Source organism: Sarcophilus harrisii, chromosome X, assembly GCF_902635505.1.
Source record: "Sarcophilus harrisii chromosome X, mSarHar1.11, whole genome shotgun sequence".
Lineage (NCBI taxonomy): Eukaryota > Metazoa > Chordata > Mammalia > Dasyuromorphia > Dasyuridae > Sarcophilus > Sarcophilus harrisii.
Genome location: NC_045432.1, coordinates 34,550,315 through 34,575,349, shown reverse-complemented (window position 1 = coordinate 34,575,349; position 25,035 = coordinate 34,550,315). Strand labels below are relative to the sequence as shown.

The 25,035-nt window shown below is 43.4% G+C and overlaps 1 protein-coding gene and 1 pseudogene across 1 annotated transcript; one reads left to right on the top strand and one right to left on the bottom strand.

The window, feature by feature from the left end:
- Positions 1-10,973: 10,973 nt before the first annotated feature.
- Positions 10,974-13,057, top strand: GPR119 (G protein-coupled receptor 119). The gene is made up of 2 exons (XM_003774787.4): positions 10,974-12,228; positions 12,682-13,057. The coding sequence occupies exon 1, from the start codon at positions 11,217-11,219 to the stop codon at positions 12,216-12,218; it is 1,002 nt and encodes a 333-aa protein (XP_003774835.1). The 5' UTR covers positions 10,974-11,216; the 3' UTR covers positions 12,219-12,228; positions 12,682-13,057.
- Positions 13,058-20,404: 7,347 nt separating this feature from the next.
- On the bottom strand, positions 20,405-21,744 carry LOC111721581 (annotated as a pseudogene).
- Between the last annotated feature and the right edge of the window lie 3,291 nt (positions 21,745-25,035).

Genomic DNA, 25,035 nt, shown 5'->3' with positions numbered 1-25,035 from the left:
CCTGCTTCCCCTGTCTGGTATGGCCACCTCTGGATTATGGCGGCCATAAGGGAGCTGCAGAAGAATGGAGAGGGGAAGTAGAGATGAGAAGGTGGAATAGCAGACTGAGGAAGGGTATCTGGAGAGCTATTCAGTGTGAACTAGGAGCAACACTAAAGTTCTTTTCAAGGATCTGGGGAGGGGGGAGGCTAGAGGGCAAAGACAGGAACTAAAAGGTAAGAATTGCAAAGCAATTTGGGCTTGCTAACAATTAGTGCTCCCCACAAGTGGGGCCAGATGCAAAAGGGGGTTGAATGACTACTTGTCAATAGTGTTATAGAAGGGCCTGCTCAGATATAGAGTGAACCAGAGGGATCCTCGAGTTGGACCTCAGAGGTCCTCTAGACCATTCCCCTCATTTTCCAGAGGAGGAAACTGAGGTCCAGGGAGGGCAAGGGATTTGCCCAATGTCATCCAGGTAATAAGTAGGCTTAAATCCAGATCTTTCTTCCTCACTTCAAATCAGGTATTGTTTGCCCTGTCCTGCTGTGAGACAAACTGGTCTCGGCTGCCTTAGTCCAATACCTCATCAAGACATAAAGGGGACTCTGAGTTCTCAATCTAGGCCAGTGAAGCCTAAGCTCTGCAAGTTGTGTCAACAGTTAGTCTGTTGTTTGATCACTAATGGAAGTAGGAGAAACTCACCGCCTGGCTGACCTCAGGGTGACAGTATTTGTAGCCACAGCATGTCTCAGAACTCCAGAGTAACAAATGACATTTTTAAAGCCCTTTATAGACATGCATCATATGGCTGAGTTTGTAAATTCTCCTTGGAATTTCACAATGATCTGATGGGACAGGCTGCACAGGGATGATTGTCCCTATACTGCAAAAAATGAAAATAAGGTTCCTAAAGAAGTAACATAATAGAAAGCACACACGATCAACTGGGGTGGACTTGGCTCTTTTCAACAATACGGTGATCTGAAACAATTCCGATAGACTTGGGATGGAAAGAGCCATCCGCATCCAGAGAGAGAACTAGGGAGACCGAATGTGGATCAAAGCAGAGGATTTTCACTTTTTTGTTGTTGTTATTGTTTGTTTGCTTGTTTCTTTTTCCTTGGGTTTTTCCTTTCTTTGATCTCTTGATTTGTTTTTTGGCAGCATAATGAATTTGGAAATATGTCTAGAAGAACTGCCCATGTTTAACCTATGCTGGATTACTTGCTGTCAAGGGGAGTGGGGGGAAGGAGAAAAATTTGGAACACAAGGGTGAATTTGTAAGGGTGAATGTGGAAAATTATCTTTGCATGTTTTGGTAAAAAATAAAAAGCTATTATTGTTTGTTTAAAAAAAAATAGCATACAGTATGAATCCAGGCTCTCCTAACCTATTAGCTGTGTATATGACTATTGTCAAATTACTTTTCCTCTCTGAGTCTCAGTTGCCTTCCCTGCAAAATGGGGATGATACCTGCTCTAGCTCTCCTCCAGGACTCATTGACTCAAAGATGGTTTTCATTTTTCACAACAAGTTTCAGTTTGGTAGCCCTTTGGGCCTAGTTCCAAATTGCTCTCCAGAATGGTTGGATCAGTTCACAACTCCACCAACAATGTATCAGTGTCCCAGTTTTCCCGCATCCCTCCAACATTCCTCATTATCTTTTCCTGTCATCTTAGCCAATCTGACAGGTGTGAGATGGTACCTCAGAGTGGTCTTAATTTGCATTTCTCTGATCAATAGAGCATTTAAGGCTAGTAATCTTTGCAGGGTACCTTGGTATTTATTTCCAGAGACCAGGCTGCTTGACAGATACAATATACATGCCCAGTCTGGGAGGTACTCAGTAGTACTATGGTTCCTGGCACATTGATAGGAAGAGGAACAGGATTGTGATTTTCCAAGGGAGAAATTCCCACTACCAATGAAGGTAGACACTTTCTCTATAACTTGGACTTCTAAGGCCTTGTCTGGAGCAGTGAGAGGTTAGATGACTTACCCACAGACACACAGCCAGGATGTGTCAGAGACAGGGCTCTTCCTGGCTCTCTTTATGCTCCCTAACAAACTCCCTAACTCTCTCTGACACATAGTAGGTTTTAATAAATGCTTCTTCTTTAAGTGAGTGAGTGAATGAATGGGATTAGAAAAGTATCGGTCAACCTGCCATCGGGGAGAAGGGGTGGGGGGAAGGAGGGGAAAAATTGGAACAAAAGGTTTGGCAGTTGTCCCAATGCTGAAAAATTACCCATGCAGATAACTTGTAAATAAAAAGCTATAATAAAAAAATAAATAAATAAAGAGAAATAGAAGGGGAAAAAAAAGAAAAGTGTTGAACTCCCAGAAGTCTATGCATATAAAAATAAACAGTATTGAGTTCCTTTGGTATATGATCACCTACTCTACTTAATTATGCAAAAAGCCTGGGAATAGTGCACTCCCAGAAAATTCAAAGTGCACTCTGTTTGCCAGTCTCCTCTTAGGCCTTAGTTGCAGAACCAGGGTGAGTAATGTGGGTTTGATGCTAGTAAGGGGTCAGAGGCCACGATGTGGTTAGATTCAAGCTTGGCCAAACCATTTGCTGAACATCAAAGACATTATCTGGATAGAAAATTTCACTGTGTTCTTTAGAAGAGACAGTAGGAGTGGGACTACAAGGTAGGTTCAGGTCCTCAGAAATGGGGAGGGAGGAAGCAGAAAGAAGATCAAACAGAACAAACCAATGATGTAAAAGATAAGGCATTCCTCCGGGATGGGGGGACTAGTTCATGTGACTGATCTTCATACCAGAAATTCATAAGGAAACATATTTTTCTCTACTCAGTGGAGAAGGTGAATGTGCAAGCATAGAACTGCAGACACCACCTGCTACCTTAGAGTTTGACTTCAGTTTTTTTCCTTCCTTAAGGGAAAGAGGCCAGTAAATGGTAGGGGAAGGTGAAGGAAAATGACTATTGTGTCATAAGAAAGTGCAGAATGAAACTTTTTGAAAAAAAGAATAAGACACAGTGGCTTTGCTCTAAAAATTAACAGTCTTCTGTACTGATTATGTATTCATTCATTCTCTCACCAAAGTCAAACCCAAGGCCAAAAAAGCATTGTGGTTTGTACAGGACCATATGGATTTTAGGAGATCACAAAATGCCCCAGAATGAAAGCAGAGAGTGAAAAGGATTGCTGGAAGGGGAAATAGCCTCGGTCTAACCAGAGCACAAACAGTTAAAAGGTTCACTTCATAGATTTGGAGCTAGAAGGGACTTTAAAAGTCATCTCATCACTCCTCTCATTTTACAGCTAAGGAAACTGAGAGAAGGATGTAGCTACCCAAGGTCCCACAGGGAAAAAGGAGTACAGCTGAGATTTGAATCCAGATGTCCTCCACCAAAGCCATCCTCCTTCTGTTCATTTTGTACTTTCTCTTCTGCTCCCATCCCAGCATGGAGAACACTTGATTATAGACTGTCCTATTATCTAATTGTTTCCAAAGAACTTAGAAGGTCATGAAAGAGCCCCTCAGTCTGCTCCCTTCCTTCCACAGTCCACACTAACGATAGGAGGCTCTGCAAAATGAAGGCACTGTCAAATAGCCCCCATTGCTGTTTCAGAAAAGGAAGAGAAAAGCCTGAGGAAAAAGGGAAGCAGGTTCAGCTGCAGAGGAAGGTTTGAAAAGAGAAGTGGAGGCAGAGGAGCAGGGTTACTAGTGTAGGCTGTGTACTACCTCAGTGACCTTATACATACAGTTCCCTTCCACTCTTGAGGTCTGTCTTCTCCATTCTAAAATAGAGGAATTGGGCCTTCTGGTCAAGATGGCTGCCTGAACTGGAGAAAAGCTCTCTCATTTTTATTCCAGCAAAGCTGTGAAATGCACATCAGATCAAATAATGGTCAATAAATCCAATGAGAAATTATATAGTAAGTTACTTCTCCCACTCTGTAACTTCTAAAAGTCAGCCATGACTTTTAGAAACAGAAAAGGGGGACCCTCTAGCAAAACTAGCCAAGAAGCCCGGAGATGGATCACATATGTCAGGGTTGAGGGTCCCCCTCGGAAAGCCCCAGGATAGGGACTTTGGAAGCCCTAGTGAGTGGAATCAGGTCAGGGAGAAATGACTTAAAGAATCACTAAACTGCCTAAAAGCTATGATTTTTGTAAAGGGCTGGATGCTATATTTCAAGAAATCATACATAAAAACTTACCCAGAGGGCAAAGTGAAGATAGAATCCACCAGTCCCATCCTGAAGGAAACTCCAAAAGGAACAGTCCCAGGAACGTCAAAAACAAAATCCTAAGTTCCCACATCAAAGCCAGCATCCAAACAAAAGTAGCCCAAGTATGAAGGAACTACAGTCAGGACTAGGCAAGACCTGGAAGCTTCTAATACGAATGAGAAGAGATCTTGAAACCCATTATTCTAAAATGCAAAAGAGATAAGCTTATAATCAAAAATAAATCATCCTTCAAAGCTAAGTGTACTCCATTAAGGAGGTGGATCTTTAATGGAATAGAAGACTTTCAAGTATTTTTTAAATTTAGAGCTTTTTATAGTTTTCAATATTCGCCCTTACAAAACCTTGTGTTCCGAATTTTTTTCTCCCTCCCTTCCCAGATGGCAAATAATCCAATATATATTAAACATGTGCAATCCTTCTATATGTATTTCCACAATTATCCTGCTGCTCAAGAAAAATCAGACCAAAAAGGAAAAATATGAGAAAGAAAACAAAATGCAAGCAAACAACAACAAAAAATGAAAATACTATGTTGTGATCCGTATTCAGTCCCCACAGTTCTTTTTCTGGATCCAGATGGCTCTCCATCACAAGTCTGTTGGAAATGGGCTGAATCACCTCATTGTTGAAAAGAGCCACGTTCATCAGAGTTGATTATTGTATAGTCTTGCTGTTGCCATGTACACTGATCTCTGGGTTTTGCTCATTTCACTCAGCATCAGTTCATGTCAGTCTCTCCAGGCCTCTCTGAAATCCTCCTGCTGGTCATTCCTCACAGAACAATAATAATACCACAACTTATTCAGCCATTCCCCAACTGATGGGCAGCCACACAGTTTCCAGTTTCTTGCCACTACCAAAAAGAGCTGCTACAAACATTTTTGCCCATGTGGGTCCCTTTCCCTCCTTTAAGATCTCTTTTGGGATACAGGCCCAGTAGGGACACTGCTGGGTCAAAGGGGATGCACAGTTTGATAGCCCTTTGGGCATAGTTCCAACTGCTCTTCAGAATGCCTGGATCAGTTTATAACTCCACCAACAATGTGTTGGTGTCCCAGTTTCCCTCCCCCCCCTTCCCTCCAACATTCATCATTATCTTTTCCTGTCATCTCAGTCAATCTGATATCTCAAAGTTGTCTTAATTTGCATTTCTCTGACCAATAGTGATTTAGAACATTTTTTATGACTAGAAATGGTTTTAGTTTCTTCATCTGAAAATTGTCTGCTCATATCTTTTGACCATTTATCACCTGGAAAATGGCTTGTATTCTTATACATTTGAGTCAATTCTCTATATATTTTAGAAATGAGGCCTTTCTCAGAACCCTTGGATGTGAAAATTTTTTCCCAGCTTACTGCTTCCCTTCTAATCCTGTCTGTATTGGCTTTGGTTGTACAAAAACTTTTTACCTTATAGAATCAAAATTATCCATTTTGTAGTCCATCGTGTACTCTCTAGTTCTTCTTTGGTCTTCTCCACAGATCTGAGAGGTAGATTGTCCTTTGTTTTCCTAATTTACTTATAGTATGACTCTAAATCATGAACCCATTTTGAACTTATCTTGGTATAGGGTGTTAGGTGTGGGTCAGTGCTTAGTTTCTGCCATACTCTTTTCCAATTTCCCCAGCAATTTTTGTCAAATAGTGAATTCTTATCCCAAAAGTTTGGGGTTTGGGGGTTTTGTCAAACACTAGCTTGCTATAGTCATTGCCTATTTTGTCCCGTGAACCTGACCTATTCCACTGATCGACTCACTATTTCTTAGCCAGTACCAAATGGTTTCGATGACTACTGCTTTGTAATTAATTTTAGGTCTGGTACAGCTAAGCCACCTTCGTTTGCTTTTTTTTCCATTAATTTCTTTTTCAAACATTTTTTAATAAAAACATCACTGCAGAGTAAGAACTTTGAAATGCAAACACAAAAGTTATGAGAAACCTATAAAGGCAAATTTATTTGAGCAATCGAAGGGGTTTCATGATAATATACTGCTAACATTTTAATAGGAAGATAACAAGAGATTTAACATTTTGAAAGTGCATCGAGGGAGTTAAATAAGAAAGACTTAAGGGCAGATTGATTCTGCTCTGAGTGAAGAGAGAAAAGAGAAGAAAGGATAAAAGGCACACGGTGTTGGAAAGAATGTGATAGAACCTGTTATTTATCATAACTGGGATTCATGGGAAGAATATATAAACATGGAAGAAGGAGTAGGGGGAATGGGCAATAGATGAACCTCACTTTTGTCTGAAATGAACAAAGGAGGGTTGAATACATGGACAGAGAGAGAGAGAGAGAGAGAGAGTTTAGTATAGAAATAGATCAAATTCAATAAGGAAATACATGGGAATAGGGAAAAGAGCATTTAAAAAGACAATAATACCAGAGAAGTGATAGTTGGAAGCAAAACCAACTTCCTGATCCTGAAAGGGGGAGTAAAAGGGAAAGGGAAAGGAAAAGGGGAAAAAACTAGAATCTAAGAACTAGAATCTTTGGTTATCTCTTCAGACCACTGAGTCTCCTAAAAAATTGTGATATATGACCATAATTAAACATTATCACGGGCTAAGAATGGCAAAAAGAGACAATTTACAATAATCCTGAGTAGTAGAAACTGATGCAGACTGAGATAAGCAGAACTTATATACTGAGGGCAACACTGCGAAGCAAAACAACTTTGAAAAACTTAAAAATGCCAATCAATGCAATGGTCAGCCATGATTCCAAAGGATCTCTGATGACCCCCATCTTTCTTGACTTTTTGACTTCTTGACAGAGAGGGGATGGCTACAAAGAGAGACATTTTGGGACATGGATATTTTGAGGATTCATTTTGCGTATTTGTTACAAAGAGTTTTTAGTTGTTCTTTCTTTCTCTTGGTTGGAATGAGGGAGTCGGGGATAGAAAAGTTAGCAATACAGATGCCAAAAAGACAGGAATCATTGAAACATTTTTTCAAACGCACAAAAGAAAACAGAAGAACAGATAAGCCAGATTTTTTTTCTACTTTTTCTGCTTACTATCCTCTTTTGCTCCAGAAATTTTTGCATGACCCCAAATATATAAGTATAGAAAATAGGTCTACAGATCAAACATTTACTGATAATAGATCATAATTTTGTGACCTCGCCCTTCCACATTCTGACTCCATATGGGCTCAAGACCCAAAGGTTAAAAAGCTGGGAAATAAAGGCCAATTTGTTGATCAAAAAATTCAAAGTTCTTTGCCACCTGATTCTAGTCTGTCTGCCAATATATCTCATAGTATTTCCTTCATACGCTCTAGAAAGCAGAGAGGGAAACAGTGGCTGGCAGGTTTGTGGCAGATTTAGGTCTAATGCAAGGAAAAACTTTCCCACAATTCAAGCTGCCCCCAAAATGGTATGAATTGCCATGGGATTCAGTGGGCTCCTCAGCCCTGGAGATCCTCAAGTAGAAGCTGGAGGTATTATAGGAGGCATCAGACACAGGTTGAACTAGATACCTCTGAAGCTCCTTCCAAATGGGATTTTGTGATTCCTGCCCCCCTCATCCTCGCACCCCCACCCAGGTTGGCCAACCTGGTTGTAGTAAAAATGGCAAAACCCGGGCCTTCTGACTTCAAATCTATATGGGTTAATATCTGGAGCCAAGCAAAACATGGTGGCCCTTCAGACACTTGGACAGCTGGGGAGTCCCTTCTCTCTCACAAGCTGAGCCATCCGAGTTCCTACAAAAGGAACTTTTGTCTGCCAGTCTCCAAGCCACACACTTTCCTTTAGATCAGGGCTTCTGAAACTTCTTTCCGCTCGCAATCCATTTTGAACCCAGAAATTTTTACCCGAGGTATAGAAAATAGGCACATTTACCGATAACAAATTATCCAGAAATCTAACAATTCTCTGGTACACATAGAATGTGTATCATTTATTAGAGATGAAAGCAACTTGTCATACTCATGAAATGGATGAGCTTGTTTACTTTTACATAAAAATTAAATCTCGGGGTAATATTATGAGTATTTTACAATTGCCAAATTTTTCACACCCCCCCCCACATTCTGTCCCAATATGGGGTCACGACCTACTGTTTAAGAAGCTTTGCTCTAGGCCCTCTCTTGTTGGCCTATATCTTTTAATGGGTTTTATTTGCAGATGCGAATCCAGCAAAAGTGACAGTGGCCCAGCCTCTCTGGTCCTTTGAAGGCCCTGGGGAACAAGAGATTATGAGAAAAGATTTCCTGGAGGAGGTAGCATCAGAAGAAAGGAAAGGATTCAACAGATGGGGGAGGGAGGAGCACATCCCAGGTCACTTGCCCCTCAAGAGCCCTCTGTGCTGGCATTCCCATTTTCCAGACAAGAAAATGGAGACCAGAAGTGATTGTCCAAAGTCATACTGCTAGTCACTAATCGCATCGGGATCAGAATCAAAGTTTTTTCTGCTCTCTTGCAGTTGCCTCCAAGTGTAAGTGTGAACTCAGACTAAGTGGAATACTCTCACTCCAGAGTCACTCACAGGTCCCTGAAAGAATAAGAGCTGTTCTCAAAATTGCCACTGGGAAACCCAGAAGGACGAAAGGCCCCTTGGGTTATTTTGCAGCGTATCAGCAGACTGTCCAAACAGAGCAGAAAAACGTCTTTGCCTGGGGCTCTCCACTTCCTCACTTAATCCTCTATCCTGTTTGTGCTTCCCCCCAGACTGTGCAAACAAGCTTCTAACAGCTCTTCCTCTCCCTCCCTTCTTGGTATCTAAGAAGAAAGAGAGTAGCAGGTGAAAGGTTAATTCTAATGGATCTGTGCAAATGGGTCTGTGACTTTAAAATTGGATGAAATCTACATGCTGAGTTTGGTGACCTTGAGCATGTCTTGCCTCTTCTGAGCCTCAGTTTCCTCATCTGTAAAATGGGGCGAAGCACAAGACCTGGATCCTCCAAGAGCTATTGGGAGGCTCGAGCAAGACAATGGCGTAAAGTGCTTTGTAACCCCAGGGCTTTAGGGCAATGAGAATGAGGATTAGCTTTTTTCCTCCAAATCCTTTTCTCAGGGCCCTCGATTATTTTAGCTAACCCCACAGCTGAAAAACTGCCTGTGGGTATTAGAGAGGGGTCCACTTTCTCTCTTCAGTCTTAACCCACAGATTTAAGAGCTCTGGAGAGAGAACCACAGATGGTTAGATTGAGGCTTGGGGGACCAGAATGAACCTGAGTCCTACAACATAAGAAAAAGGGAAACAGGAAAGAAAAGCAGTCATCTTCATGACCAGCATCTTCATCTTCATCATGGTCATCTATTCAGGAGCATCCTCCTCACAGTCCCTTAAAGCAGAAGTGTGGGACACACTGCCTGTGAACCGCAGCGCTCTGGAGAGCCAGAGAACCAGAAGCAGATTAAAACATAGTTCCTATCTGATTCGAATGTGTGCCTCTGTTAATAAAAAAATAAATATTTAAACATGTGGTTTTCTCTAGGAATCCAGAGGAGGCCTTCGGAGATCCTTGTGTGTGCTTTCATGGTCTCCATTTCTACTTAAGCTTGACCCCAGGGCCTTATGGGAGCCAAAATCTAGAACTGAGCAGGGCTTTCCAGTGTAGGGCATGGAAGGCCAAAGCTATTAGGAACTTTAGGGATGATCCAGTCCTGTCCCTTGGTTTTATAGAGGAGGAGACTGTGACCAAGAGAGCTAAAGTCACATAGCTTAGCAGATCCTGTTTTTCTAGATGGGGATTTCTGAATCTCGTTCCACTGGCGACCCCTTTTTGCCCAAGAAATTTGAGTGTGATCCTGGGTGTGGAAAATGGCAGGCGGAGCAAACATTTACGGATAATATGTCTTCATTTCGCCCCCTTCCCATTCAGTTACGAGGCCCGGTATGGGCTTGAGGGCCGCGGTTTAAGAAGCTGGGTTCCGGAGCACGCGATGGGATATGGTGTCCAAGATCTCAGTGGGAACATGCACGTGTGTGACCAAGGGAGGACGCGGGCTAGCCAGCGAGAGGGCAGAACAAGAGAAGGGCGGCCCAAATGCTGCCCTGCTGCCCACAAAACAGTCAAAGAAAAGCTTCCGACGCCCTGGGAGCATCTTCCTGGAAGAATTCCCAAAAAGAAACGGACCATCATCACGCGGGGGGGGGGGGGTCTTCAATTTATCCCGGAACAGGGAATAACAAGAGGAACGGCCGGAGATGTCCATCCTCTTGGGACACTCCTCGTGGCTCCGCTCTCATCTGCTGCTCACAGCAGTCCTGTTCGGTGTGGGGGTGCAAGAATCCTTCCCCCCATAGTACGGATAAGGAAAATGAGGCTGGAGGATGGGGGCAATGAGGGCCTCCAATCCACGGGGTGTGAGTGAGAGAGCTAAGAGATGGTGCGACTAGGATTTGAATCTGGTGCTTTTTAGCTCCCTGCTGAACTTCTGGACTCGTGAAAATTACCTTGGACCCTGGAAGCAGCTGGGGCTTCACCCAGCTCTCTCTGCTCATCTCTCCTGATTACTAGATGCAAGGTGCTAATAACAGTCACAGAGAGGACTTACTCTGCTCATAGTCGAGGTTTAGAAGAAAAGAAGGGGAAGTTTGGCGGGCGTTACGGGGAGGAACGATTAGAGCCCATTGCATCTTGGGCCGGACACAGGACTTGACCAACGGCCCCGTCCCCTGAAGCAGCAATGATGAGAGGGAGCTGGAGTGAGACAGTGTGTGCCAGGTACTCCCGAGTTGTCTAGTAACTTGTTATGGAAGGAGGAGGGACTTACCCAGCTGGGAGGAGGAGGAGGAGGGGAGAAGGACCAGTCTCCTTCAGCGAGCGGGGGAGGCGGGAGTCTGAGAGGACTGGAACTGCCAGTGACCCAGGTGACTCCCACAGCCCTGTAGAAAAAGGCAAAGTCAGTGAGAAGCTCCTTAATGAGGAGCAGACAGCTCTGAAGCTCTGCGCCTCCGGACAGCTCTTTTCCCTCCGTCGGCTCACAAGGGCATGGGGCCTTCCCTCACCGCACCCTGAGACAACCGAGCCGAGAGTGACCGGGAGCCATGGATTCCACCTTCTCTTTTGGGGTGATCCTCGCCACTCTGGCCTGCTTCATCATCGTGATCAACGCCCTGGTGGCGGTGGCCGTGTTCCTGCTGATCCACAAGACCGACAGCATCAGCCTGTGCTTCACCTTGAACCTGGCCGTGGCCGACATCCTCATCGGCGTGGCCATCTCCGGCCTCGTCACTGACCAGCTCTCCAATCCGTCCCACTCCACCCAGAGGACCCTGTGCAGCCTCCGCATGGCCTTCGTCACCTCGTCCTCCGCCGCCTCCGTCCTCACCGTGATGCTGATCGCCTTCGACAGGTACCTGGCCATCAAGAAGCCCTTCCGCTACTTCCAGATCATGAACGGGCCCCTGGCCGGGACCTGCGTGGCCGGCCTCTGGCTGGTGTCCTACATCATCGGCTTCATCCCTCTGTGGATGCCCTACTTCCAGCAGGCCACGTACCAAGGCCCCTGCAGCTTCTTCTCCGTGTTCCAGCCCCGGTACGTTCTGATCCTGTCCGTCGGGGGCTTCTTCCCCGCCCTGCTGCTCTTCGTCTTCTTCTACTGCGACATGTTCAAGATCGCCTCCCTGCACAATGAGCAGATCCGGAAGATGGAGCTGGCCGGAGCCCCCGAAGGCCACTGTCCTTCCCTCAGGGCTTCCGGGGACCTCAAGGCACTCCGCACCGTGGCCGTGCTCATCGGGAGCTTCACCCTGTCCTGGGCCCCGTTCCTCATCACCAGCATCGTGCAGGCCGCCTGCCAGCACTGCCAGCTCTACCAAGTGCTGGAGAGGTACCTGTGGCTGCTCGGAGTCGGGAACTCTCTCCTCAACCCCCTCATCTACGCCTACTGGCAGAAGGACGTGAGGATGCAGCTCTACCAGATGGCCGTGGGAGTGAAAAAGAAATTGATGCTGCTCTTCTTCCTCCGCCACCCCAGGGATCCCGGCCCGAGGGAGACCAGGGAAACTTCCTGCCAAGTCATCACTATCTCCCGTGGCCACCTGTAGGGCTGAGCCGGTAAGGACAGACTAGCTTGCAAATACCCCTGGAGTCCAGTCCCGACTCCGGCCCTTCTTAGCTAAATGGCTTCCAGCCGGTCCCCTTCTCCCCTCCAGACCCCGGCAAACTGGAATCCCCGGGGGGCTCCTTCCACCTTCGACATTCTGTGATTTTCTGTGTGTCCTAATGCCCCCCCCCAGATCTAACCTCCAGGAGCCTATAAAACACACTTCCCCCTCCCCTGGCCCTTAAACTGAAAAGGTCAGAAGCTATATCCACTCTAGTCTCCCACTCTCCTCACCTTCTGTCTAGCTGGGACAGGGACCTTGACCTCTGCTCCTCCAAATCCTGCCGTTTGAAAAAGAGTCCCCCCCCCACTGTCCCCCTTATTCCCCCCCCACCTCCCCCACCCCATCCCACTCCCTCCCCTCAGCCATCAACTGGGATAAACCAATTTTTCTTCTTGTCTAGGGAGACTGGCCAGCTGTGCCCCTGGAAAGTTGGGTGTAAATCAAATTTGACTTCAAAGGAGCCTTGAATACAACAAGGACCACCCCGGACGTCGTCCATTGAGATCTGCAGATCGCATATTTGTATTTGTATCAAAATTTTTGTAGTAGTAACTGATCCCAAGCCCAGTGGACAGAAAAGTGAGTCCTTGGGGCAAATCTGATTTCCCCAAGTGTCACTCCCACCTCCCCTTTCAAAATATGCCCAACTTCCCTCTCTCTCTTTCCTCCGTGACTACGGAGTAAGGTCCTGAACCATTGTTTCCTGCCTACTGCTGGCCCACATCAATGATATATAGCTGGTAGGTGCTCAATAAATGCTTGTTGCCTTCAATGCAGTTTATGCCTCTAAGAGCCTTGCAATTTAAAGGGGGGGGGAAGCGGGGTGTGGGGGGGAGGTGGGGGGAATTCACCTCTGGAAATCGGAAATCGGAATCAGAACCGGAAATGGCAGCCCTACTGCAATATAGACCTTAGGACCAGCTGGTACCACCTGACTGGGCCTCTCCAGGCCCACAAATGCTGATTTGTGTTCACCCTAACCTGTTCTCCAGCAACTGAACTACAAGTTAGACCAGGGTCCCCTGGAGCTTCCAAAGCTGCTTGAGGCACTCTGTGGAGAACAGAGTGAGGGTGGCAGGGGGGCTCCTAGGAAATACCCAAGCACTTGGCACTTGAAAATTTTACCACAGACTTGAGTTTCTTCAGTATATAAAAATTCAAAAAGAGCAAAATGACACTCCCCATTCCTGCCCCACTGCCTGACCTTGCAAGCCCTTCCCCCAGCTCCCAAGCTAACCATTTTCCACAGATACCTGAGCAGCCTCTGGGGCCCAATGACCTGGAGGAGATTCAAAAACTAGTCTGGGAGGAAATGTAGATCTCCCGCGGTGAGTGGGAGGGGAGCACTGAGGTAGGGGTGACCCATGAATTCAACTCACCCCCCAGCCCCAAATTAGTGACTGACCTCTCATCCCCACCTCCCCAGCCCATTCTCCTCCTACAGCACATTCCTAAAGGATGGGATGCTCAAAATCAGCCCTCAGCAATGGGACTTGACATTTCACTATTGACTCGCCTCCACTAGGACCCAAACCATTAAGTCCCAAGTCCTTAAACTGAGCTGTCTCCCAGGAAGGCAGCTGAGCAAACAAGCAAGGGAAAGGGCAAGGGAAAGCAGGCTTTAGAGACATTTTACCACAGTGAGGAGTAATCCCTTTTTGTGGAATCAGGCTTCAGAGGCAAATCTCCTTTGATAAGACGAACCACACCTGATCTGATGACTAAATTAGTGAGGTGCCAGAGGGTTCTGGGTGGCAGTGACAGCCACATCTCAAAAATTAAGTGCACGACCCAGATAGATGCCAGCTCTGCTATTTACTAACTATGGGATCTTGGGTAATTCACCCAAGCAAGGACTCAGTTTCCTCATTTTTTAAATGAAAGGGTTGCTTGAGATGTTCTCACAACTTTAAACCTCGAAAAGTAGATCTACAGCCATGATTCCTATAATGCCATTCCAAGAGCACATGTATATGTACATGTGCACACACAAACACACATCCTTGATCTCTCATTCTGATATGATTTAGGAGGGCGATTTCTAATTCCAAATAATGAGACTTAGGCATCAGATGTCGGGGTTCGGGCACGTGAAGAATTCATGATGGCCATTCTCTTTGGCAAAAGGTAGGTTTATTTAGAAAAGGTTATAGATGAATGTAGAGATTTAATAGATACCAGTAAATGTGAAATGGGATTGGGAGAGCATATAGTTAGTGAGGAAAGAGATTTGAACAATTAACAATGGAAAAGCCAAGTTCCCGGTGTAACTCACAATTAACCAGGAGAAAAAGAACACCCAGGAGGTTGGAGTACATCTTTAGCTAGCAGGCTAAATTCATAGAATTTAACATCCCTACAAGAGTAAGTTATAAGTTTTATGTGCGTGTGTATGTATATATATATATATATATATATATATATATATATATATATGTTATAAGAAGGAGAAAGGCATGGTGGGAGGGATGAGAGGAGATACACAGATGAGAGGAGGTGTCACAAGTGGCATGGGGGAAGAGGGAAAGGGAAGGAGAAAGACACCAAGAGGCAGGATGTTGCGGTGGGCTAACACAAAAGGAATTCAGCCAAGATGGAGTGAGCCCTAGACAGATTAATTGGGGAAATTTAAATTCAGGGGTTTGACATTTCTGACTGGGTAAGGCTACCTACGATCACCACAGAGGGTGGGACTATAAGATTGAACTGAACCCCCTCAGTGCCCTTCCTTGTTTTCCTCAGGGAGTAATTTTGTCAGTACTTTAGGCTTTCTTTGTCAACTCCATCTACTTACTTAAAGCCAAATTAAGACTATAGTTCCATAGTCCTTTAAATTGCAGTATTAGGTGCAACAGGACAAGCTGAAAAATTCTACTTGAAAGCTTGAATCTCCATGCTCCCCACCTCCAGGCTGTTCAAAAAAACAAGTGGCCTTGGAAGACAGAGTGCCTGGAAAACTGCTTTCGGGGAGGGGAATTTCAGGGGAGCTTGGTATGCCTACCCAGAAGACATTATCATAAGAACACTGTGTTTAAACAATGAAGGTACAGATTATACCAAAGAGATATAATGGCTTTCTATGATGAAGACTTTGTTCCAAATGAAGAAAAGTTACTGGAGGGAGAATATTTAGATTTTTATCAAGCACTCAATGTGTAATCATCAAATGAACTCACAAAGAAACCGCATTAAAAAAAAAGATCAAAAAGGCCTTAAAAATAGTCTATAATCTCATAGAAGTAGCATGAGTCAGCTACGATCATCATCATAATAATTAAACCAACAATGATATAATAATAATAGCTGACATTACAGAGCACCACAAAGTTTTCATGGTGCTTTTTATATCTACTATCTTACTTAATCCCCACAACCCTCTGACATAGGAAGAAAAGGGAAATGAGCTTCAGAGAGGTTCATGGAGCTGATTTTTCCTAATCCCAAGTCTAATACTCTATCCACTAGATAGATATCCACTCTGCTGCCTCTTCTGTATCTAAAAAGGCAGAAAGGGGTCATTATGGACAGATCGCTAGCCTTGGAGCCAAGAAGTTTGAATCCTGCCTAACCTTTCTCAACTTTAATCTCTTTCTCTGTAAAATGCAGATAATCCCAGTACTTCCCTCACAGAGCTGTTTTGAGGATCGAATAAAATAACATATGATCAGTACTTTGCAAACCTTAAAATGCAGTATTGATCCTAGCCACTGTTATTAAACAATGAAGATTATATAGGTTATCGACAACAAATAACAGAATGTGGTTTTTAATTACTTTAATTTATTCATTAAATTAATTTAAAAGCTTTATGGTAACAAAATACATTCCTGTTTACAGTCATCCTGGCATCCTATCTAGGAAGCAGGTCAAGCCAGGATTGGTATGCCCATTTTCCACATGAGGAAGCTGAGTCCCAAAAGTTTCCATGCTCATGTCACAAAATTGGTTAGGTAGAATTAGCAGGATTAGAATGGTACTCCCATTTCATGGAGTCCCATACCAGGATTTCCTAACCAGAACTGTTCCCGCTACACACATCTCCTAAAAACAAGAAGGAAGCAACCTTGAAAGATTATAAACCCTCACTCTTCTGGACACACTCATCAAATCTGCAGATAGGAAAGCTGAATGGGATAGACAGCTAATACTTGGGATGATAGTTCAAGTCCAACAAGATCTCAACAGATTAGAGCACTGGATCAAATGTAGTCAGATGAAATTGAATAGGGATCAATGCACGGGGCTTCCAAAAAGCCACTTCCCAAGTATAAGATGGAGGAGAAATGATTAGCCAAAAAGACTGGGGACTCTAGGGTATCATAAACTAATATAAATCCAATATATCATATGGAAGCCCAAAAGACTGGTATCATTCCAGGCTGGATGGAGAGAAGTAAGTGTCTAAAATGAGGGAGATGATGTCCCAGGCTCCTTTGCTTTGGTCAGATAATAAAAGTAAAGGACAGAGTTCAAGTCTTATCACCATATTTTAGCAAGGATATTGAGAAGCTGAAGAAAATTCAGGTGAAGGCACCCACGACAATGAGAGGCTGCCGGGTCACATCAGGAGGATCAGTTAAAGAAACTGGTAATGTTGAGCCTGGAGAAGCCTTGAGGAAAACACAATAACTGTCTTCAAAGTATTCAGATAGCTGTTATATAAAAGATTTGGTCCACTTGGTAACAAAGAGAAGAATGAGGAACACCATGTGAAAGTCAGAGGATTGGAGAAGAGGCACATATAGGGTGATAGCAAAGGAAAAACTCTCTAATGATGACAAAAGGAGAATGGGCTGCTTCAAGGAGCAGCGGGTTCCTTCCCTCCTTATTAGTTACTCAAACAAGGCAGGGGGTACATTTCAATGTTTTAGAAGGGATTCTTGTCTGGCTCTGTTGTAGTTTGTCCTTTACTCTGGAAGAGGAACCATGACATCAGGAAGGTGATTCCATGACTTGCAAGTAAATCAGATTTCAATGAGAGAGGCTGGGGAAGGTCACCGGCCTCCTTTCCCCTCCAGAGCTAGCTGGATCTAGTGGCCAGGTAGAGATCAGGACGACTGGAGATGGTCCTGGATGCAGGAGGAGACCTTGGCCTTCTCAGTTTGAGGCAAAATCCATCTGGTGATTAAGGCTAGGTAAGAAATGAGGCAAAGAATGGCCTCTTTTACCTAGTTAAAAATATATCAATCCGAGAGGGAAAGACCCCTCAGAGTTTCTGGCCAAAATGGAAACAATTGCTATCTGCATTCATTCTGAACCAATCAGGGCCCAAACAATGATCAAGTAGGGCTTGGCCTGGTTCCTATGGCTGGTCGATCAATGAGAGCCAGAGTGATTTGGGTTTAAGGCATGGTCCCAGCCCATAAACCCCAAGATATCTTGAAAGGTTTCTGCAATCAAAATTAACATTCCTTTGGGCAGAGCACCCTCAGGTAAGGGTATGATACTCTATATCTGTTCGGGTGGCATTTAATGAGATTCTGTCCAAATCAGAGATTCTGTGGGCTATTCAAATAATAGCAAAGTATTAGCCTTCTGGGGGAAGCTAAGTGGCACTTCAATGGATAGAGTTTGGGGCCTGAAGTCAGGAAGACTCATCTTTCTGAGTTCAAATCTAGCTGTGAGACCCTGGGCAAGTCTTTACTTAACCTTGTTTGCCTCAGTTTCCTCATCTGTAAAATGAGCTGGAGAAGGAAATGGGCAAACTGCTCCAGCATCTTAAAGGGGCAAAAGACAGTTCCCAACCTTGAGGCACTCAAAATCTAATAGAGAAGACAAGTAATTATGTTTTTTTTTAAAGCCATATACAAGATAAATAGGAAATAATTAAAATAAAGAAGGTGCCAGATTTAAGAGGGGTTAGAAAAAACTTCCTGTAAAAGATGCCATTTTAGTTGTGACTTGGAGGGAGCCAGGGAAGCAAGCAAATGAAGATGAGGAGGGAGATAATGAAGAGTCAAGAATGACACTTGGGTTACAAGCCTAGGGGACTGGGAAGGTGGTGGTGCCCTTCACAGTACTAGGGAAGTCTGGAAGGGGGAAGTGTTTGGGGGAAAGATATGGATCAGTTTGGTTATGGTTCAGTTATGGATATGTTGAGTTTAAGATATATACAAGACAACCAGTTTGAGATGCCTGAAAGATAGTTTGGAGATAGCCGACGGGAGGTCAGCAGAGATACTAAGGCTGGATAAATATATTTGAAAATCATCAACACAGAGGGAAGTGAGCAGAACCAAGAGAACACTGTACACAGTAACAAGAAGATTATGTGATGGTCAACTGAGAGGGATGTGGCTTTTCTCAACCATGAGGAGATTCAAGGCAATTCCAATAGACTTGGGATGGAAAATGCCATCAACATTTAGAGAGAGAACTATGGTGACTAAATGTGAGTCAAAGCATAGGATTTTCACCTTTTTGTTTGTTTATTTTTCTTTCTCATGGATTTTTTTCCCTTTTGGTCTGATTTTTCTTGCACAACCTGACAAATATAGGAATATTTTAAAAAGAATTGCACGTATTTAACCTAGATCAGATTATTTGCTGTCTTGAGGAGGAGAGAAAGAAAAAAAGTTAGAACACTAAGTCTTACAAAAAGGAATGCTGGAGAGGCAGCTGGGTGGTGCAGTGGATAGAGCACCAGCCCTGAAGTCAGGAGGACCTGAGTTCAAATTTGACCTCAGACACTTAACACAAGTAATTTAACCCCAGTTGCCTCAGAAAAAAAATGAATGCTGAAAACTATATTTACATGTATTTGGAAAAATAAAATACTATTGAGGGAAAAAAAGAAAATCATCAGCATACAGATGATAGTTAAATTCATGGGAAATTATGACATTACCAATTGAAGTACTATAGAGGGAGAAGAAAAGAGGGTCCAGAACAATCAGCAAGATGATTTCAGAGAGGCCTGGAGAGACTTGCATGATGCCAAGTGAAGTGAGTAGAACCAAGAGAACATCGTACACAGCAATAACAAGATTATGTGATGGTCAACTGCGATGGCCGTGGCTCTTTTCAACAATGAGGGGATTCAGGCCAGTTCCGAAAGACTGGTGATGGAGAGAACCATCTGCACCAGAGAGAGGACTGTGGAGAATGAGTGTGAATTGCAATATATTATTTTCAGCTTTTTTGGTTGTTTCCTTGGGTTTTTTCTTTTCAGCTGATTTTTCTTGTGCAGCATGATAAATGTGGAAATGTTTAGAAGAATTGCACATGTTTAACATACATTCGATTACTTGCTGTCTAGGGGAGGGAATGGGGAGAAGGGAGGGAAAAAAATTAGAACACAAGGTTTTGTAAGGGTGAATGTTGAAAACTACCTTTGCGTATATTTTGAAAATAAAAAAGACCTCTGTGGAGGTCATCTCACCCAGGGGCTCTGTTGCTTTGATATGGCATCTGGCCATAAAACTTACTGTTTTGGATGATGGCATGGGGAAGGTTCAGAAGAGAGTTCTTAAACCGATGGCAGAACTGAAAACTGTTCCCATTGTTTCCTGGAAACTTGTTTCGTGTTATCAGCAACAATGAAGACAACAATGGTACCAATAAGTATTCAAAGACCTAACTCAACTAGGATTTTCCTGAAGCATACATCTTCTTGAAACTTTTTTCCTTTATTGTCTTATTTTTTCTGGTTCTACATGTATATTGACTTTTTAAACACACATTTCTTTAAATTATAAATAGGAGAGAGAAATCAGAACAAAAGGGAAAACCCACAAGAAAGAAAAAACCCCAGAAAAATGAAGAACAGAGCACGTGTTGATTTACATTCAATCGCCATAGTTTTTTTTTTTTCTGGATGCAGATGGTGTTTTCTATCCAAAGTTTATTGGGATTGCATTGGACTCTTAAACTTTTATGAGTCTAAAATATATGGACCAGACCAAGCCAAATTTTGTGGGTTAGTCATTTCAGTCATGTCAAACTCTTTTTATGAGCCCATTTTGGGTTTTCTTGGCAAAGATTCTAGAGGGATTTGCCATTTCCTTCTCCAGCTCTCCAGAAACTGAGGCAGACAGGGTCGAGTGACTTGCCTAGAGTCACACAACAAAAAGTGTCTGAGGCCAAATTTGAACTCAAAAAGATGAGTCTTTCTGACTTCAGGCCCAGCTCTCTATCCATGCAGCACCACCTAGCTGTTCAAACACAGAGACAAATACTTGAATCTGTTCCACCCTCAGTAAAATGAAGGGATTGAGCCAGATAATCTCTAAAATCCCTTGTAGATGCAAGCCCTAGGATTTTACAATAGTTCAGTGAAATAAGATGCTATTGGTGTCCAAGTGAGGGAGTTATCAACCCTGACAGCACCAAGAAGGGATGGTTTGCTGCATAGGAAAAAGTGGAAGTAAGCTTCTAGCTTAGTCTAGAATCCAGTAAAATTGGAACGAAGCTTTAGGATCATGTCTATCACATTCTCATCCTAAATACAAGGCTGAGGTGAGAAATGAACATGAGGACCAGTGCCTAGAGGTACATTTTTTTTTTACTGTCCTAAATTTTGTTCATTCAACAGTAAGTTTACAAATTAATATGCATTAGTGGTAGTGACTGGAGAAAAAAATAGCAAACCACTCTAGTATCTTTGCCAAGAAAACTCCAAAGGGGGTCATGAAGAGCTGCACTTCAACTGAAACAACTTAACAACAGTGGTACTGTGCCTTCTCTGAGCAATATGATGGACATTGTGACCCTTTCCAAGACCCTGAATTCTCCTGAGAACAGATATAAAGTTGCACATTTCTCTGTGTTTGTACACTGGTTTGATGATCCACTGAATGTCAGGGTTTCTACTAATGGTTTTACATAATAGGTCAATGAAAATAACCTCAAAGAATTTGTAGGTTGTATCTTCACCTACTCAATAGGAGTTTGAGTCTTAAACAGTGGTGGCCAGCATGCTCTTTGGCTATAGCTAGCAAACTTCAGCTGACACTATTACCATGGGTCGCACCCTTGGTACTGGATGCTTTCACCCGTCATGGCAACTGTGAATATGGTAGATGACATAATCTCATTTAGCCTTGGATTTCAGTCTTTGAGATTTAGCAGATCTGGTAAACCAGGGAGCTCTACAAAAGGCCGATAACTGGTGGTACAGCTGGCAACGCACCCACAAGAACTACATTAAATCTGACTGTTCTTCCATGATTCTTGCAAATATTTATAAGCCCCTATCCTGGCTGATGGCAGCTACCAACTGGAAAGTTTGGGGGGGTCGCTTTTTCCCCCAAAGAAAAAGATTTTTTATTATAGAATACTCAGAATATAAAAGTTGCCAAAGAGAACAAGAGGATGATGGCGGTTGTCAAGTCAAGCCAAAAATACCACCCCCTGGCCTGTCCTCCTGAAAAATTATGGAAAAGATCCAACTTCTCAGTTATCCACAGTTCTTTTCTCTCCAAGGATAGGTCATAGCAATGCTCACCCCAAGATCACCGTACATGGGTATACACACGTGTGTATGTGTATATGTGCGTACGTATATGTGTGCTGGTGAAGGGAGTACAAAGTCCCATAGAAGAAGCCAGTTTTATCTGCAAAGGAGGACAAGAAACCTTGCCTTTCTGTCCCGGGTTCCAAGAGTCAAGGGCTGGGACGAAGCACCTTCATCTCCCGTGGAGTGCCCCGGCAATGTCAATCATCACTGCAGCTCCTCACTCACTAACAGCTCCCAGTCACAGGTGTCTGCTGCCTTTTAAAAAAATGTTGTTTGAATGACTAATGTGGAAATACGTTTAAAATGATCATACACATATAACCTAGATCAGATTGCTTGTTGTCTTGGGGCGAGGGTGGTGAGGAAGGGAACGAGAAAAACATTTTGAACCCCAGATCTTACAAAAATGAATGGTGAGAACTATCTTTACATGTAATTGGAAAAATAAAATATTATTGAATTAAAATAAAATAAAATAAAAATAGTTTGAAAATAAAGCAGTACTGGGCCTAGCCTTCAAATACACCCTCAGATACTCACTAGCTATGGGAACTTGGGTAAGTCACCTTACCCCATCTGCCTCAGTTTCCTTAAATATAAAATGGGGAGAGAATAGCCCCACCTACCTCCCAGCATTATTGTGAGGATCGAATGAGATCATATTTGTAAAGGGCTTAGCACAAGGTCTGGCACGTGCTAAGTAGGTGCTTAAAAAATACTTGTTCCTTTTATTTCTGCTTGATTACATTCTGGTTCAACTCCACTCGGTTTACATTTTACAATTCCCCTACATTTTATACTTTATGATTTTACGATTCCCCTACATTTTACATTTGACAAAACCGAAGCCCAAACCGGGAAACCAGAACCCAGAGAGAAAAACTTTCACCTAAGGTCATGATATCATGTTGCGATTGAATGAATATTGAATTTGGAGTCAGAAGACTTGGGTTCAAGTTTTTCCTCTCTATTTACTAGCTGACTGAGCAAATTGCTTTCCTTTTCTGGGCCTTATCTCTAAAAAGGGATAGATTAGAGGGTTCTTAACCTGGGGGTTCCATGTATAGATTTCAGGTCATTTGTGAACATATATGAAGAAAAAAAATCTTTATTTCCACTCCCCTTTAGTTTTCTTTGTAATCAAGGTTTCTTAATGATTTCAAATCATGAGTCTGAGAAATGATCCATAAGATTTTCCTCCAGGCCTAAGGTTTCTCCTCTGGTTCCCTGCAGGAGCAGGCCTTAACTCTAGACCCCCTTGCTACCAGTCTAGTGATTATTCAGCTGGAGAAGCAGAAATGGCAGAGACCTTGGAGAGCATCTAGATTATTTTACAGTGGGGAGGTTGAGGCCCAGAGGAGGGAAATCACTTGTCCGGAGTCAGAATCTGAGCCCGCTTTTCTGAATTTAGACCCAGCACTTGTTTCCATCCTCCCCGCTAGGCCGCTTCAGCCAGGCAATCTTGCTCATTTGTAAGGCAGCCCAGGCTGTCTGAAAGTGCCTTTGCAGAGAACCCGACAGCAGGTCTAGCTGTCAGCTAGTCAGGAAAGCACAGCTTCACATCCTTGCTGAAGGGGAAAAACTTACTTCGCCTAATGGATCGAATGCCACAGTGTAAACTGCACACGAGTTTAACACGCTGCTATCCGGCCATATGTTGCAGGGATTTACAAGCTGTTGGGACCAAGATCAGCCATCAGGCTAGAAGAGCCCTCTCATTAGGAGTCCTGGAAACGTCCCAAGCAGCTGCTAGGTATCTTCAATTTCTGCTTTTCGTGCACGTAATCATCCCCGTTTCTTTTTTTTAGAAAATTTACAGTCAGGCTTATAGAACATACTAGTTGTGGTCCAGAGGGGATACATGTCCAAGATATGATACAAGTTTGAATTCGGGCTCTCCTATTTATTACACATAGAACCTCAGGGAAGCTCCTTCTTCAAGTTTTCTTTTTTAAATACCTATTGTGTGCTTCCACTGTATACTGGAAGAAATAAAGATGAGACAAGGGAACAGCCTTCATCAATATTAGTATCAGAGGCTCAAAGATGTATGAATGAAAAAGCCATCTAGTCCAACTCTCTCATTTCACAAATGAGGAAACTGAGGCCCAAAGAGAAGGGCTTGCCCAAGAGCAATTCAAATTCACATAGAGGCCAAGATACAAACACACATATGAATCTGGAGCTGAAAGGGACTTCAGAAAGCCCAACCCCCAGCAATATAGAAAACTCTAATATATATTATGTGTTAAATGCATTATGGAGATACAAAGTGCTCTGTGAGGTCTCAAGGAGGAAAGTTAGCCATCAGGGGAGCTAGCCAGCAGTTTTTTTAAAAAGTGACATTTTAATTGGGTTTTAAATGATGAGTGAAGACATGTAATTAGAGGGAAATAAAGTATTATTTTTTAAAATGATGAGTGGGAATAACAACAGAAGATATGAGCTCAAAAGCAAAAGAAGGCCAGAAAATAAGGCCGGGAAGTCAGAATTTCAGAGGGCCTTCCCGCAAATGAGTTGTCGCTACGTTCAGTAGACAGGCAGTATGGCCTAGTGGATAAAGAGCTAAGTCTGGAGTCAGCAAGACCCAAGGTTGCCTCCTTCTGACAGGTATTGTATGATCCCAGATGAGCCAGCTCATCTTGAAATACCCTTGGTTAACACATTAAGACTGTTGCAGACGTGATCTCGTTGGGAATTGGTAGAGGGAAATCTCTTCATCCAGGAGCGCCCCACATCAATGAAGTCACAGATCGTGTCTCCAGTAAGAGATAATATAGCGCCAGGGATGATTTGTGAGCAGGAGTGATATGAGCAGATCTACACATTAATAAACAGAGATTTTTCTGGCATTTAGGGGAAGGCTCAGCTGGAAGACACAGACAACAGTCTACCTGGATGCTAATGAGAGGCCCTAAAAGGTGCTGGCAGTGGAAAGAGAAGAGAAACTACGTGTGAAATATCAAAGGTAAAGGAGAGGAAGAAATCAAAGGTAATCCCAAAGTTATAAAAGTAGAAAAACTGATAAATGGTGGTGCTACACAGAGATGGGGAAGTCAGAAGGATGAACAAGCTCTGGGGGGGAAATGGCAATTTTGATTTTCTAGCATGTTCAGTTTGAAGTGCCAATGGGATGAGCAGGCAGAGGTCCTGGAAGCTGTTTCCAGGACTAGTTGTCCCAGCTTGATGACCGATTCCAATATTGAGATTTCCCATTCCAATATTAGGTCATGTTTCCATTTCTTTTTTTTTTTTTGCTGAGGTAATTGGGGTTAAGTGACCTGCCCAGGGTTACAC